The 15,493-nt window shown below is 40.7% G+C and overlaps 1 protein-coding gene across 4 annotated transcripts; it reads right to left on the bottom strand.

The window, feature by feature from the left end:
• Positions 1-3,070: 3,070 nt before the first annotated feature.
• Positions 3,071-13,513, bottom strand: LOC311142500 (interferon-induced, double-stranded RNA-activated protein kinase-like). Of its 4 annotated transcripts, none has more exons than XM_084178154.1 (11): positions 13,318-13,513; positions 11,823-12,432; positions 8,223-8,264; positions 6,712-6,831; positions 5,680-5,793; positions 5,418-5,570; positions 5,138-5,315; positions 4,881-5,021; positions 4,544-4,645; positions 4,251-4,313; positions 3,071-4,157 (listed from the first exon to the last, which is right to left on the bottom strand). In XM_084178154.1, exons 2-11 carry the CDS (start codon positions 12,425-12,427, stop codon positions 4,032-4,034), a joined length of 1,644 nt encoding a protein of 547 aa, XP_084034280.1. In that variant the 5' UTR covers positions 12,428-12,432; positions 13,318-13,513; the 3' UTR covers positions 3,071-4,031. The 4 variants fall into 4 exon arrangements, with proteins under 4 accessions (XP_084034280.1, XP_084034282.1, XP_084034281.1 ...); XM_084178156.1 differs by having other exon boundaries at positions 13,344-13,419; XM_084178155.1 differs by having other exon boundaries at positions 13,248-13,327.
• Between the last annotated feature and the right edge of the window lie 1,980 nt (positions 13,514-15,493).

Genomic DNA, 15,493 nt, shown 5'->3' with positions numbered 1-15,493 from the left:
GGCAGGGATGCATAAAGTCTTTAGTGTTTAAGTTAGCCTTTGTGTCTCACATAGCCTGGATGTTCAGCACAGTATACAGTGGTGCTCATAAGCTTATGATCCCATGCTAAAGTTGACTAAAAAGAGGAATAAAAAAGAAAAGAAAATTGGTGTCCTTAAAGTTTGGATTTTCCAACTTTTTTAATTAAGTCATTAAGATCAATTTCCAAAAGATGATTTTTTTATTTTTTTATTCCTCTTTTTAGTCAGCTTTAGAATGTGTTCATACACTTATGAGCACCACTGTACAGTACACATAGTATATAAAATAAGATAGATTACACCACTGGCCATATATAATGACAATAATGTAATTTCAAACACAAATGCAGTCTCCTTTCATGCATACATTTTCAAATAAAGCTCTGCTTTGAGAAAGATCGAATGATATTGTTTAATCTTTATCTTACCTTATGGCCTGCACACTGCTTGCGAAGCTGTCGAGGGCACGTTTGATAAAGACAGCATCGATGTCCTTATTCTGTAGCTTCTGGTACGGTGGGCTGGTCAAATGAACCCAATGAACCCGTCCGGATGGCTTCAAAACATTCTATGAGGTCGTCTCGATTCTCGTAGACAGTGTTCACGACTCTGCTGTTGCTAACCTCATCGTTGTGGCGGCGGACAGCTAGCCTGTATCCCTCATCCAGTTGAGTGGCAATATTCACTCTCACCAAAGCAGACAATCTCAAACAGCTATCAATGTGGGTCTTTGACAGCTCATTTTACTTAATCTTTTCTGAAAGATGGTGCATGTCGGTTACACCAGTCGCTGTCCAAGCGTTGCTGTCTGCCGTTCATGGTTACGTTACGTTACGTATGACGAAAGCGCGTAAGTGCAAGCCCTCAGACACCCATAGAGAATGTATTGAAAGCTCAGAAATTTGAAAAAAAATTTTTTTACATTAGAGGCTATGAGAGACTTCTGGGCGATTTTCAACCTGACTGAAATCGCCCCAAAACGGGCGGGGACATTTGAAGCACGACTTTAGCCTGATTGGACATTTAGTGGCTGGCAGATCAGACGTGAACACTGAACTACTGTTGCCATGATATAATTGATTAGAAAAAAAATCCCTTCCTTTTCCCGTTTGGCAGTGCGTCGCCCATATCGCCCTATTGAACACACCGCCCATGGCTGTAGCGCTAAACCTCTACGATACGGATTGAATCGAGCTCTTAGCAATCCCTTCAAGATTTTGCGGGGATTGTTGGTGATATTTGCTGGCAAAAATGCTTGATTTTGAACAAGTTGTTGACGTGTGGCTTGATTCAACCATATTGTGTGGTGATTGGTTGATTGGTTGAAATTGTAAGCCCTGTTTTTGTACTGCGTTGATGGGTCTGTTTTATGCAATAATATTGCCATGATTTGACTGTTTTATGCAGGAAAAAGTGGGTGATTGGTCAGATATGCATGTCCTTGCATAATATGCAGGAAATTGTTGATTTACGCCTCTGAAACTTGATATTTTAATAAAGCTGTGGTGATTAAGATTTATTTCCAAGTGGTCTCAGGAGCCAAACCCTTAATCGACAGTCTTGACTACTTCGCGATTGCATTGATGCAGACAAAAAAAGCCTTAATTGAGAGGAGGGGAGGCTATGCTTGGTTTTTAATCAAATAAAACAAAATGTGAAAAAACATGAGTTTTTTATGTTTCTAAATATGAAGTATACAGGCACCAAAAGCACATTAGACTACTCTTGTTCCATGCGCATATGGGTAGTGTGCATCACGGCTGGATAGGCTGCGTTTCTCTGTCAAAAATCACGCCATAACCATCTGCATAACCGCAAAAAGCAGCTTTGGGTTGGTCTTAAATATCCCTGTCAGCGCTGCGTGAAATTAGCACTTTGGATCATGATTTTAAGGACACACCTCAAATATTTCCACGCCGCCCATCTGAGCACAAGCGAGGTAAATCTCCGAACCTGGCGCCAGGGCTGGAAAATGCCCGTTTTTACACGACGAAATGTCAAACTAACGTGCGTTTGACGCTGGCGTTGCCTAAACGCCAGCCGAAAATACAGCCCCACGTCTAAATACAGCCCCAAGCACTATAATTGCTCCCCATGAGGTTTAATACAGACAAGGCAACTTTGACTATGGAGGGTTTTACGCACATCCAAACTTTTCACAGGAGCTGGATAAAAATCCAATATAAAGAGAAAGTGGGAATGTCCACTAGGTTATACTGCTCTCAAATGTAATGTTTTATAAACATCATGGAACCATTTTACAGATCATATTTGCATTCGAGCCATGTAGCCTACGCTCTCACCATGAACCCATGGAGGGTGAATATTTCTAATAAGTTTGGTTTTTAATCAAATTAAAAGGAAAAACAATCAATCTGCTTTTTAAACCAACAACAACATTTCTGAGTAGGATCGGGTCAGAAGCATACATCACTTCTCTGGTTCCATGGCACCCTGTGTACATGTAATCCTAAATGTCTTAACCATAACATTCACACATATATACAAACTACTAGGCTACTGTCAGTTCTATGGCAAGACCTGAAAATGGTTGTCAAGCAATGATCAACAACCAAAATGACAGAGCTTGAAGTATTTTGAAAAGAATAATTGTTAAATGTTGCACAAGCCAGGTGTGGAAAACTCTTAGAGACTCACATCTGTCATAGTGGCCAAAAGCAAAAGTGCGTCTACAAAGTACTGACTCAGGGGTGTGAATACTTATGTGAATGAGATATTTCTGTATTTAATTTTCAACTTATTAGCAAACATTTCTAAAAACATGTTATCACTTTGTCATTATGGGGTATTGTGTGTACATGGGTGAGAGAAAAAAATTATATTTAATCCATTTTGAATTCAGGCTGGAACACAACATAATGTGCTATATGTCAAGGGGTATGGCACTGTAACTGCCATATCACAACTAGACTGAGACTGCCCCCATGTGTTACAAAGTATGCATCTCTTCTAGACATCGAGGTACAGGCTTTATGATCATCTTAAAAGTATACATTTCCTCCATAAAATAAAAATACCTTAACAAGATTGGTGTTGGACATTTATTTAATAAGCTCTTAATACAGTATGCGACTGCAACATTTAATTCTAAATCACGTTAATTAAAAAAGCCCACAAGTTGCATAGTTATGAAAATACATTAGGAAGGAAGAAACCATATGAGTACCCATTTTCCTGTAAAAAACATTCAATGTTGCATGTTTTCATTTACTTTTAAATAAACTCCATGATTCTGTCAATGTGCCCTTGTTATAAGTAGAAAGTTATGAAGTAGAAATTATCACAATAAAATGTGACATCATTTCAACCCTGTACATGTTGTGATTACTGACCAGATCAGTCACTCAATACAGTCTTCGTTCACAGTGGCTGTTGTCCTTGTCTGTTTCTAAGGCTAGAACTGAGATGGGGAAACAATATTTTTCCCATAATGCCCCTTCATCCTGGAACATGCTTCAAAATATATAAAAGTTAGTGTCCTTGCCTGTTTTTAATTCTCTGATCGACGACACTGTTTGTGACAGCTCCAGTTGTTTCTGATCTTCAATTGTTTCTGGAACTTGTGACACTTTGTCTTTTGTGTGTTTTTTGTATTTTTCTGTAATATTTTATGTACACGCTGCTATTTCCCTGTTTTGCCTTCTTGCCAGCCACAATAGGTTTTTAACCTCAAATGGGTCTTAACTGGTTAAATAAAAATTTTTAAAAAGTACACATTGGTTTCAGCATTAGAATTGTGGTAGACCCCTAGAAAAATCCTACACATAATATTAATATTACAATTTACCCTCTATTCTATGTAATCACCAACTTTTAAAAAGTTATCACATTTGAGAAACTGTACTGTAGAAAAAAAAAAAGAGACAGAGTTTGCTGCTTCAGTTGAGACATGACTGTCACTATGAGCTCTAACCCTGTCTTGAATATGACATGTCTATTCTACTCTCAGTGTTCTACACAAGCATTTCAAGCCACTACCCTACAACATTTCATACAGTTTTCAGTAGTTGTCCAGTTTGATTTTGGAGCAGGCAGCGTTTCAGGAATGCAGCAATCTCTTTGGCGTTTGGTCGGTTTGCAGGTGACTCTGACAGCATTTTACTGATGAGTTTATGCTGCAGCAGAAAACATATATGAGACAAAATGAAGATACTGTGTACTCACTCTAAAACAAGTCGTATAGACAGACAAACGGACAGACTCCTTACCTCGAAGAAAAACTTCTTACAGAAGTTACAGGGAAATATCTGTGTCCGCAGGCTCTCCAACACCTGTGATATTACAAGGGGCAAAACTCCAGAGTAAGATGTGCTGCATAGCTGGGTTTCCATCCAATTGGCGACAGATTTTCATGCCAATATTCTACAATCTGCATAAAAACAATCTGCATTTTCCCACCAGAGATGTTTCCATCAAATTGACTTGTTTCAGATAAAAGGCTGTGCGTGATGACGTGGTTTTAACATGATACAGAACCAGATGTGAAAGAAACTGTGCTCACCTTGATCTTCTCCGAGACAGTGGACATGTCCCACAGGAGTTCAAAATATATCATCCCCAGAGAGAATATATCAGTTTTCTCATCATATTTCCCCCCAGTCTTCTGGAAATACAAAAATTATTTTAGTTTTTTGAGAGAAGAAGTAAACAGGAGTTCCCATGGACGGACGGCACGACTACGTACATCAGGGTTTTGCTCTGTGGAACCATACAGTTGAAGATGCACGACTAGTCACTTTGGATAAAAGCATCTGCTAAATGGCACATATTATGGCTAGACCAAGGATCAATTTGTTGAGCTGAAAATATGCTTGATTTGCAAAACAAAACTCCATTACCTGCTCAGGGCTCATGTATAATGGTGTTCCTTTGTTGACGGTCCTGTACATTGAAGCTGCACTCGGAGTAGTGATAGTGGTCACAAGACCAAAGTCTCCAATCTTCACCATGCCATCACTTCCAAACAATATGTTCTCTGGCTAAAAATATAGCACATTTATTAGGCTTTGTTTTTCTATAAATAATGCGGTTAACTTGGCATCTGAAAACAAAGGGAAGACTAGAGACAACGTAGAGAGGTGATTCTCACAAATACCTTTAAGTCTCTGTGAATAAGTCCTTTGGAGTGGATGTATTCCACTCCGCACAGCATTTGCTGAAATATTCCAAGTGCCTCGTCCTTACTTCTACCGTTATTTGTGATAATCCAGTCCTTCAGTGTCCCTCCCTCACAGAACTCCATCTGAATGAACAAACAAAGCCAGTCCCCATTTCTGAAGAAAAAAAAACAGACAAATACAGCAGTCAAGAAACTTTCTCAGGGACGTTCAGTCAACTGAAATGATAAATACACACATAACGGTAAAGTGATTCACCTTGAGCTGGAATCGGTCATTGAGTGGTTTGCTTGGTCTTCGCTGGCTGTTTCAGACAGGTCTAAATCTGATTGGTTTGTTACATGTGTAGATCCATCTCCCTGGTCTGAATAATTGTCCGAGTCTTCTGAGATTTTAGACAGGACCGACGACCTAAGAGTTGAATACAATAATAGGCTCCAGAATTTAACATTTCTGATGATCAAATTAATGAATCTAAATGGCAAAATTAGACTTAATAATAATAAATGTATTTACTAACTCTGTGCTGTAGCTTCCGTCGACCCAATTGGCATCCTCAGACCAAGTCGAGTAGTAGCGAACAATGCTAGAATGTTCCAAGGTAGCCAGCGCTTTCACTTCACGATTGGCTTCTCTGTAAGAGATAGGATGAATGTAACAGTGTTGCTTCCGTCCCTCTCCTCGCCCCTACCTGGGCTCGAACCAGGGTACCCTCTGCACACATCGACAACAGTCACCCTCGAAGCACCCGTTACCCGTCGCTCCGCAAAAGCCGCGGGACCCTCGCAGAGCAAAGGGAAACAACTACTTCAAGGTCTCAGAGGGAGTGACGTCACCGATTGAAATGCTACTAGCGCGCACCGCTAACTAGCTAGCCATTTCACACCGGTTACATGAACATCATAATTACAGCACGTAAATGAACATCTGATAGCTTCTAATGAGCATCAACTACAGCATACACAAGACACACAACAAGGTAAGAGGGATACACATTATTCATAATACGTTTCGGAGGGGGGAAAAATTATGGATAGTAATGTCTTAGCCAATGGCTGTATATATGAATAGACAAAGCTATCGATCACGTGACACCATTCATTCCTATGTGAAGACTCAATAGTGTATTGAAGCCAAGTGAAGTCGGTTAAGATGGCGTCTCGTGGAGACATAACATGCGCAGTTTGAGCTTCTCCAGGAAGTGAAGTTGGAGGCCAGCTCAGTGCTGCCCCCTCTCATTGAGTGAGTCAAGTTGAAGGCCGACCGGGGTACTGCAGGCTGCCGTTAGCAACTAAATTATCCTTATAACTTCTTCTGTGTGTGATTTAAAAATAATCGGTTCAAGGACATCTGGTGTATTAGAAGCAGCTATTGGTAGCATGATTGTCTTTGAATTATTGTTTTCTTCAAGGTTTTCCACATAGACGGCCATTTTTCCATTCACCATAATGGGGGGTCCTGTTTTTCCTGCTATCAGTGCCTGCAGTACCGCGGTCGGCCTTCAACTTCATGGCTTCAATGAGAGGGGGCAGTATTTCTCCTCTGGTCTTACCCCATATCCTTCACAATCTTCACGGCATACGTTTTTCCGTCCACATTGTGCTGGGCTTTAGTCACACACCCAAAGCCTCCTGCACCCAGCACACTAAGAAATGTGAAATCTTTGGAAAACCTGAAATCATAAATATAATTCAGATGTTGAGTCTTTTAATAGTGAGGGTAGACTATGGTGAGTCTTTTAATAGTGAGGGTAGCCTATGGTGAGTCTTTTAATAGTGAGGGTAGACTATGGTGAGTGTTTTAATAGTGAGGGTGGCCTATGGTGAGTGTTTTAATAGTGAGGGTGGCCTATGGTGAGAGTTTTAATAGTGAGGGTAGCCTATGGTGAGTGTTTTAATAGTGAGGGTAGCCTATGGTGAGTGTTTTAATAGTGAGGGTAGCCTATGGTGAGTGTTTTAATAGTGAGGGTAGACTATGGTGAGTGTTTTAATAGTGAGGGTAGCCTATGGTGAGTGTTTTAATAGTGAGGGTAGCCTATGGTGAGTGTTTTAATAGTGAGGGTAGCCTATGGTGAGTGTTTTAATAGTGAGGGTAGACTATGGTGAGTGTTTTAATAGTGAGGGTAGACTATGGTGAGTCTTTTAATAGTGAGGGTAGACTATGGTGAGTCTTTTAATAGTGAGGGTAGCCTATGGTGAGTGTTTTAATAGTGAGGGTGGCCTATGGTGAGAGTTTTAATAGTGAGGGTAGCCTATGGTGAGTGTTTTAATAGTGAGGGTAGACTATGGTGAGTGTTTTAATAGTGAGGGTAGACTATGGTGAGTGTTTTAATAGTGAGGGTAGCCTATGGTGAGTGTTTTAATAGTGAGGGTAGACTATGGTGAGTGTTTTAATAGTGAGGGTAGACTATGGTGAGTGTTTTAATAGTGAGGGTAGCCTATGGTGAGTGTTTTAATAGTGAGGGTAGACTATGGTGAGTGTTTTAATAGTGAGGGTAGACTATGGTGAGTGTTTTAATAGTGAGGGTAGACTATGGTGAGTGTTTTAATAGTGAGGGTAGCCTATGGTGAGTGTTTAAATAGTGAGGGTAGACTATGGTGAGTGTTTTAATAGTGAGGGTAGCCTATGGTGAGTGTTTTAATAGTGAGGGTAGACTATGGTGAGTGTTTTAATAGTGAGGGTAGCCTATGGTGAGTGTTTTAATAGTGAGGGTAGCCTATGGTGAGTGTTTTAATAGTGAGGGTAGCCTATGGTGAGTGTTTTAATAGTGAGGGTGGCCTATGGTGAGTGTTTGAATAGTGAGGGTAGACTATGGTGAGTGTTTTAATAGTGAGGGTGGCCTATGGTGAGTGTTTTAATAGTGAGGGTAGACTATGAGGTAATATGCGTTTTTCTCCCTTTATTCATAGGTGAATGGGATCTTAGTCCTAGTCCTATTGGTCAGATAGTCCTATTGGTCAGATAGTCCTATTGGTCAGATAGTCCTATTGGTCAGATAGTCCTATTGGTCAGATAGTCCTATTGGTCACCTAGGAACAGTTTGATTAATAAAGAGCAGTCTACCTGGAGCTTTTAGTTAGTCTGATGGAAATATCTTGATCATCACTGCAGAGAAAGAGAGAGAGAGAGAGAGATTAACTTTAGCTGTTACCATGTAACAGATCCCAAACAAAGCTAAACCTTAACCAAATACAGAATTACTGATCATAGCTTGGCAATTGAAACCGGACTCCATCAAATAAACATGGTTAGCCAGAGAGGACAGACTGTCATCGCCGTGGGTCAGGAGAGATGGAACGTGAAGAACACTTTCTAAATCACCTGCCCCAAATATATATCAATTAGAAACTCCTTCCCCTAATTCAAAATGAAAAGTTTTACATTCACAGAACTATCAAACCAAGAGAAACGGCATAGTTTTGGAGGAAAGGTCTGATGTGATAGAGTTGGCAGCACAGTAGAAACGGTATAGTTTTGGAGGAAAGGTCTGATGTGATAGAGTTGGCAGCACAGTAGAAACGGTATAGTTTTGGAGGAAAGGTCTGATGTGATAGAGTTGGCAGCACAGTAGAAACGGTATAGTTTTGGAGGAAAGGTCTGATGTGATAGAGTTGGCAGCACAGTAGAAACGGTATAGTTTTGGAGGAAATGTCTGATGTGATAGAGTTGGCAGCACAGTAGCAACGGTATAGTTTTGGAGGAAAGGTCTGATGTGATAGAGTTGGCAGCACAGTAGAAACGGTATAGTTTTGGAGGAAAGGTCTGATGTGATAGAGTTGGCAGCACAGTAGAAACGGTATAGTTTTGGAGGAAAGGTCTGATGTGATAGAGTTGGCAGCACAGTAGAAACGGTATAGTTTTGGAGGAAAGGTCTGATGTGATAGAGTTGGCAGCACAGTAGAAATGGTATAGTTTTGGAGGAAAGGTCTGATGTGATAGAGTTGGCAGCACAGTAGCAACGGTATAGTTTTGGAGGAAAGGTCTGATGTGATAGAGTTGGCAGCACAGTAGAAACGGTATAGTTTTGGAGGAAAGGTCTGATGTGATAGAGTTGGCAGCACAGTAGAAACGGTATAGTTTTGGAGGAAAGGTCTGATGTGATAGAGTTGGCAGCACAGTAGAAACGGTATAGTTTTGGAGGAAAGGTCTGATGTGATAGAGTTGGCAGCACAGTAGAAACGGTATAGTTTTGGAGGAAAGGTCTGATGTGATAGAGTTGGCAGCACAGTAGAAACGGTATAGTTTTGGAGGAAAGGTCTGATGTGATAGAGTTGGCAGCACAGGAGAAATGGTATAGTTTTGGAGGAAAGGTCTGATGTGATAGAGTTGGCAGCACAGTAGAAACGGTATAGTTTTGGAGGAAATGTCTGATGTGATAGAGTTGGCAGCACAGTAGCAACGGTATAGTTTTGGAGGAAAGGTCTGATGTGATAGAGTTGGCAGCACAGTAGAAACGGTATAGTTTTGGAGGAAAGGTCTGATGTGATAGAGTTGGCAGCACAGTAGAAACGGTATAGTTTTGGAGGAAAGGTCTGATGTGATAGAGTTGGCAGCACAGTAGAAACGGTATAGTTTTGGAGGAAAGGTCTGATGTGATAGAGTTGGCAGCACAGTAGAAATGGTATAGTTTTGGAGGAAAGGTCTGATGTGATAGAGTTGGCAGCACAGTAGCAACGGTATAGTTTTGGAGGAAAGGTCTGATGTGATAGAGTTGGCAGCACAGTAGAAACGGTATAGTTTTGGAGGAAAGGTCTGATGTGATAGAGTTGGCAGCACAGTAGAAACGGTATAGTTTTGGAGGAAAGGTCTGATGTGATAGAGTTGGCAGCACAGTAGAAACGGTATAGTTTTGGAGGAAAGGTCTGATGTGATAGAGTTGGCAGCACAGTAGAAACGGTATAGTTTTGGAGGAAAGGTCTGATGTGATAGAGTTGGCAGCACAGTAGAAACGGTATAGTTTTGGAGGAAAGGTCTGATGTGATAGAGTTGGCAGCACAGTAGAAACTAGGGGTGTAACGATCCATCTACTACATCGATGTATCGATTTATATTCATATGATCCAACTACATCGATCTGTGCTCGGCGAGTTGGCATTTTGGACAACATATATCGATCTAACATCGTTTTAAAATGTAATAAATCGATTTTATCGATACTAGGAAATAACCCATTGGATTTAAGCACGTCAGACTTTATATGCAGGGGTGCACATAACTGGTACGCAGATACGCAAGCGCGACAAAAATCAGGAATGCGTAATGACACTTGTGTTACTACGCGCCTTTGCGTACTTGACCGATCTTCTCATCTAACCTTACACATGACATGTTGCTTGTCAACTACTGTCAGGGATGTCCAAAAAGCAACAGACATTAAGCAGATTCTTTGGCGTTTCGCCACCTACAAAGAAACGCCAACTGGAGCCAGAGCCGAAGAAAATACTTTTTTCGGAAAAGTGGCTTGAAGCTAACGATGAGCGCACTGAAATGTGGTGCAAGATTTGCCGCTCAAATCCACATCTAGCAGACAAAACAGGTGCATTTTATAAAGGCTCAAAGAATTTCAACCATCCTTTATTTGACAAACATGAAAAGAGCAAGGAGCACACGAATGTGGCGCAAGCCATTGCTAAAAGCTAGCCGAGAATAAATGTCCAGTCGCCGAGACAAGCTGAATGAAGAACAGCGGCAAGCTCTGTTTAATATTTTTCTCTTTCCATAAAGCTAAACACGCACGTCCCATGTCTTCCTATTCTGAGGATGTTCCTTTACTGAATGCTTTTTGATGGATCTGAGGACATCACAAAAACTGAGCAGGAAATAGTTTACATTGTGTCTGTGTCCAGCAACGGAGAGTTTACTTCGGACTTTATTGGACTGATCGAATTGGGTGCTGACCGAACCGCACAGGCCATAACAGACGGACTTGTGAGACTTTTGGTATGTTTCATAATACCAGATGGTCTGCATGGAGTCATGAAACACTGTTAAAAATATCAAGACTATTGCCAGCCATTAAAATGCAACTGGTTACCAGGTATTTATTTCAGTCACACTGGTTGAATTTTTGGCTAAAAGGTTACTGAATCGATTTCAAGTCACTGAATCGTTTCGGATCGTATCGTTCTAAATGAACCAATATCGTCCTTGAATCGTATCGACAACCACGAATCGTGATACAAATCGAATCGTTGTTAAAACGAATCGTTACACCCCTAGTAGAAACGGTATAGTTTTGGAGGAAAGGTCTGATGTGATAGAGTTGGCAGCACAGTAGAAACGGTATAGTTTTGGAGGAAAGGTCTGATGTGATAGAGTTGGCAGCACAGTAGAAACGGTATAGTTTTGGAGGAAAGGTCTGATGTGATAGAGTTGGCAGCACAGTAGAAACGGTATAGTTTTGGAGGAAAGGTCTGATGTGATAGAGTTGGCAGCACAGTAGGTCCCAGATGGCCACCAGCTAAGGGAGAAAACATCATGTACTATCCTCTCCATGGGTTATCAGTAATAGACTATAGAAGTACCTCCAGTCATTTTCTATTTTGTTTGTTGAATTAGATTCTGAACGTTGACCATTATTACATTTCTGTATTGGATATTTTTTGGTTTTATTTGTTACATATTTATTTTTTTCCACTATGTGTGCCACATTGACAGACTCACCTCTGGTATTCAATAAGCTTTCCTCCACAGCTTGCTTCATCATTAATTGTCCACACTTTCTCTCCCATCTTCTCCACCTTGCCTCTTCTTCGCAGGTCATAAAGATGCTTATTCACTACTTTTCGTGATTGGCCCAATTCTCTGGCAATTTGTGGCGCACTCATCCCGCTTCCATCACTCTTCGACGTCAGCAACCTCCTCAGTACCTCCACTGAGAAGCCAGGGGTCTCAGGAGGACTAGGCCCTCGATCTGACTCAGGAGGACTAGGCCCTCGATCTGACTCAGGAGGACTAGGCCCTCGATCTGACTCAGGAGGACTAGGCCCTCGATCTGACTCAGGAGGACTAGGCCCTCGATCTGAATCAGGAGGACTCACAGAGGAGTCTGGGTTCTCTACAGACCAGACTGGTGGAATGTCTGATGTTACATTAAGACGTCCAGCTCTGTTTAAAGTGTACAGGACACTGTTTACATCCTTGGCCTTCCTCAGTCCAACAGCCTTAGCTATCTGGAGGGCAGTGGATCCTTCTTTCTTCACCTTTAAAAAGGTACATATTTTCTCCTTCAAGTCCAACTGGTCTCGTTGCTCGTTGTCACAGGACATAGTCACTAGAAATGTTGAAGCATGGGAGTAAGGATAAAGGGAAAAAATTACAGACTTTAGCTGTAAGTTACAATTATGAAATCATTGTCATATACTGTTGGAAGTAGCCTGATTGCTGCGTCAATTTATAATAATAATATGCCATTTAGCAGACGCTTTTATCCAAAGCGACTTACAGTCATGTGTGCATACATTTTTGTGTATGGGTGGTCCCGGGGATCGAACCCACTACCTTGGCGTTACAAGCGCCGTGCTCTACCAGCTGAGCTACAGAGGACCAAACACTTCGAGATTTTGGCAATGAAGTCCTTTATCTACTTCCCCAGTCAGATGAACCATTTGTATGTCTCAGCATCCAGCATGAAGGAAACATTCATAAAGACTGGAAGTATATGGCATCTACTAGCATGCTAGAAGTTGCCATAGACGTCCAGTCATTGCGCTAACGCTAGTTAGCAACTTCCTCCAAACTGCACGCAGACATAAAAACGGTATCGGCGAGTTCGTCTGTCTCTGCCCAAATCCTGAGTGAAATAGAGAAGGTGAAGCAGCGATCCGACTGGTTCAGCCAGTCAGGTGTATAAAGTGGTTTAAGAACAGAGTGTATGCCTTTCAACCTTAAATCACACAAACAGCTGAAAAGCAGCTATTCGTTTTATAAGTTATGACTACAGCTATGTGCGGTTAAATGTATTGATCAATTTCATCAGTGTGAAACATGAATACTTGATGCCAGTATTTTCTAAAGTTGTCCCATAGCTAACCTATAGTATCCCTCCAGCCCACAGCTGGCTGCAGTAGCCAACCGCAACATGCTCACCTGGTAAGGTCGAATGTCATATAAATAAAGTGTGGAACGTTACATTTATAGACGTCGGATTTCGTCTTACCTTCCAGATGATGGATTTCGTCTTACCTTCCAGATGATACGACTTCCTATCGTTTTCTTTTCGGTCATGCCTAGAAGGGATCCAGCTTTTGTCAAATGTAGGTCAAAAGTAGATACTTTTTTTTGCATTTTAGCTAACCCGAACTCTTTTCCTAATTCTCATAACCTGTCACGTTTACTCTCCTAACCTTCTGCCTAAATTCTCCTAAACGTGCTTCGAAAAGTCAATTCTGACAAAAGCTGGATCCCTTCTAGCCATTACCCTTCTGTTCTTAGAGCTTGTAGTCCTAAAACCAGGAAATGAGTTACCTCTGGTTCGTTCAGCCACCCCTGGGGAAAATGAATGGGGAAAGAATAACGCCAGAAAGAAGGTCTGAGGTTAACACAGGCTAAGGAGATCTTATACGTTTTGTCCTATTAGATAATAACAGTCAGCTAACATGACCTTTATGAATTATGAAGCCTTTATGTGCTTTTTATGTTTTTATTTTTTACAAATTCTAAAAAAATTCACAAAAAGTAACGTTAGCTGATGAAGATTATCCCGTTTATTTTCTCCATTGGATTTGTCCAAAGTACCATGGCGGGGTTAGTGCCTACAAAAAGACGCCATTACTATTTCTCTCTATAACGTCCTGTAGATCATTTCGTTTTCGATTCGCCTGAAAACGGTACTGAAACTGATGGAAAGTCAGCCTGTGACTATCCTGAACAGCTGCTAGTGGTCGCTATTGACCGTTAAACAGTGACCACTAGCGGCTGGTCAGGTTTCCTCTTACTCAGCCATGATCACTGTCAATTATTGAAAACGATTCTAGTTTTATTTTAGGCAAAGTTCCACTTTTATTACTTAGGCATTTTATTTAACTCAAAATAGACAGAATATGATTAAACACATGTGTTCTTATCAAACAGGGCTACCTGTTTTTCACGATCCCCAAATCGAGAACAAATTCAAGAAAACGCACAGTATTATATAGAGCCATTATTGCATGGAACTCCCTTCCATCTCATATTGCTCAAATGAACAACAAACCTGTTAAAAAAGTTCTGTATTACGTTATGTTTCATGTTCTGTGTGGACCCCAGGAAGAGAAGCTGCTGCTTTTGCAACAGCTAATGGGGATCCTAATAAAATACCAATCTTTTGTCAGTATATTACATTTATTTTTCAAAGCCCATCTAATCAACAGTATAACTTTCAAACATTCATAACGTTCCTGTCCATTTAAGAAAAGCACATCATATATTACTTCCTGTTAATCTATTCTGCTTTATCTATCTATACCTATAGCTGTTAATAACTTCAGTAGTCTACAGTACATAACATCCAGTAGTCTACAGTACATAACATCCATTAGGCTACAGTACATAACATCCAGTAGCCTACAGTACATAACATACCATAGCCTACAGTACATAATATCCATTAGGCTACAGTACATAACATACAGTAGTCTACAGTACATAACATCCAGTAGTCTACAGTACATAACATCCAGTAGTCTACAGTACATAACATCCAGTAGCCTACAGTACATAACATACCATAGCCTACAGTACATAACATCCAGTAGTCTACAGTACATAACATACAGTAGCCTACAGTACATAACATCCAGTAGCCTACAGTACATAACATACAGTAGCCTACAGTACATAACATACAGTAGCCTACAGTACATAACATACCATAGCCTACAGTACATAACATACAGTAGCCTACAGTACATAACATACCATAGCCTACAGTACATAACATACAGTAGCCTACAGTACATAACATACCATAGCCTACAGTACATAACATACCATAGCCTACAGTACATAACATACCATAGCCTACAGTACATAACATACCGTAGCCTACATACCATGGTGTATAGTACCACCAATAACATTAAGGACCAGGTACTCTTGGTAAAATAACACTAAGGTTTCAACATGGGACTTGTACCCATTATAGTCAGTAAACTACTTATTCATGGTTATAACGGACACTGCATTCATGACAAGTGGGAAACTACATTCAGATTAATGTAAGTTATTTGCGTAGAGCTTCCTGTTGGTTGATTCTGATACTTTTCTAGTGGGAAACTCGGGTATCATCTTTCAACAATGAGTTTCCAAGTCGAACATTTCTGAGTTTCCTAGTTCCGACATGTCATGAATGCAGC

The sequence above is a fragment of the Coregonus lavaretus genome (genome assembly GCF_964263955.1).
Source record: "Coregonus lavaretus genome assembly, chromosome: 1".
NCBI classification, from domain to species: domain Eukaryota; kingdom Metazoa; phylum Chordata; class Actinopteri; order Salmoniformes; family Salmonidae; genus Coregonus; species Coregonus lavaretus.
The sequence above is the reverse complement of the archived record's forward strand: the minus strand, read 5'-3'. Positions and strand labels throughout refer to the sequence as shown.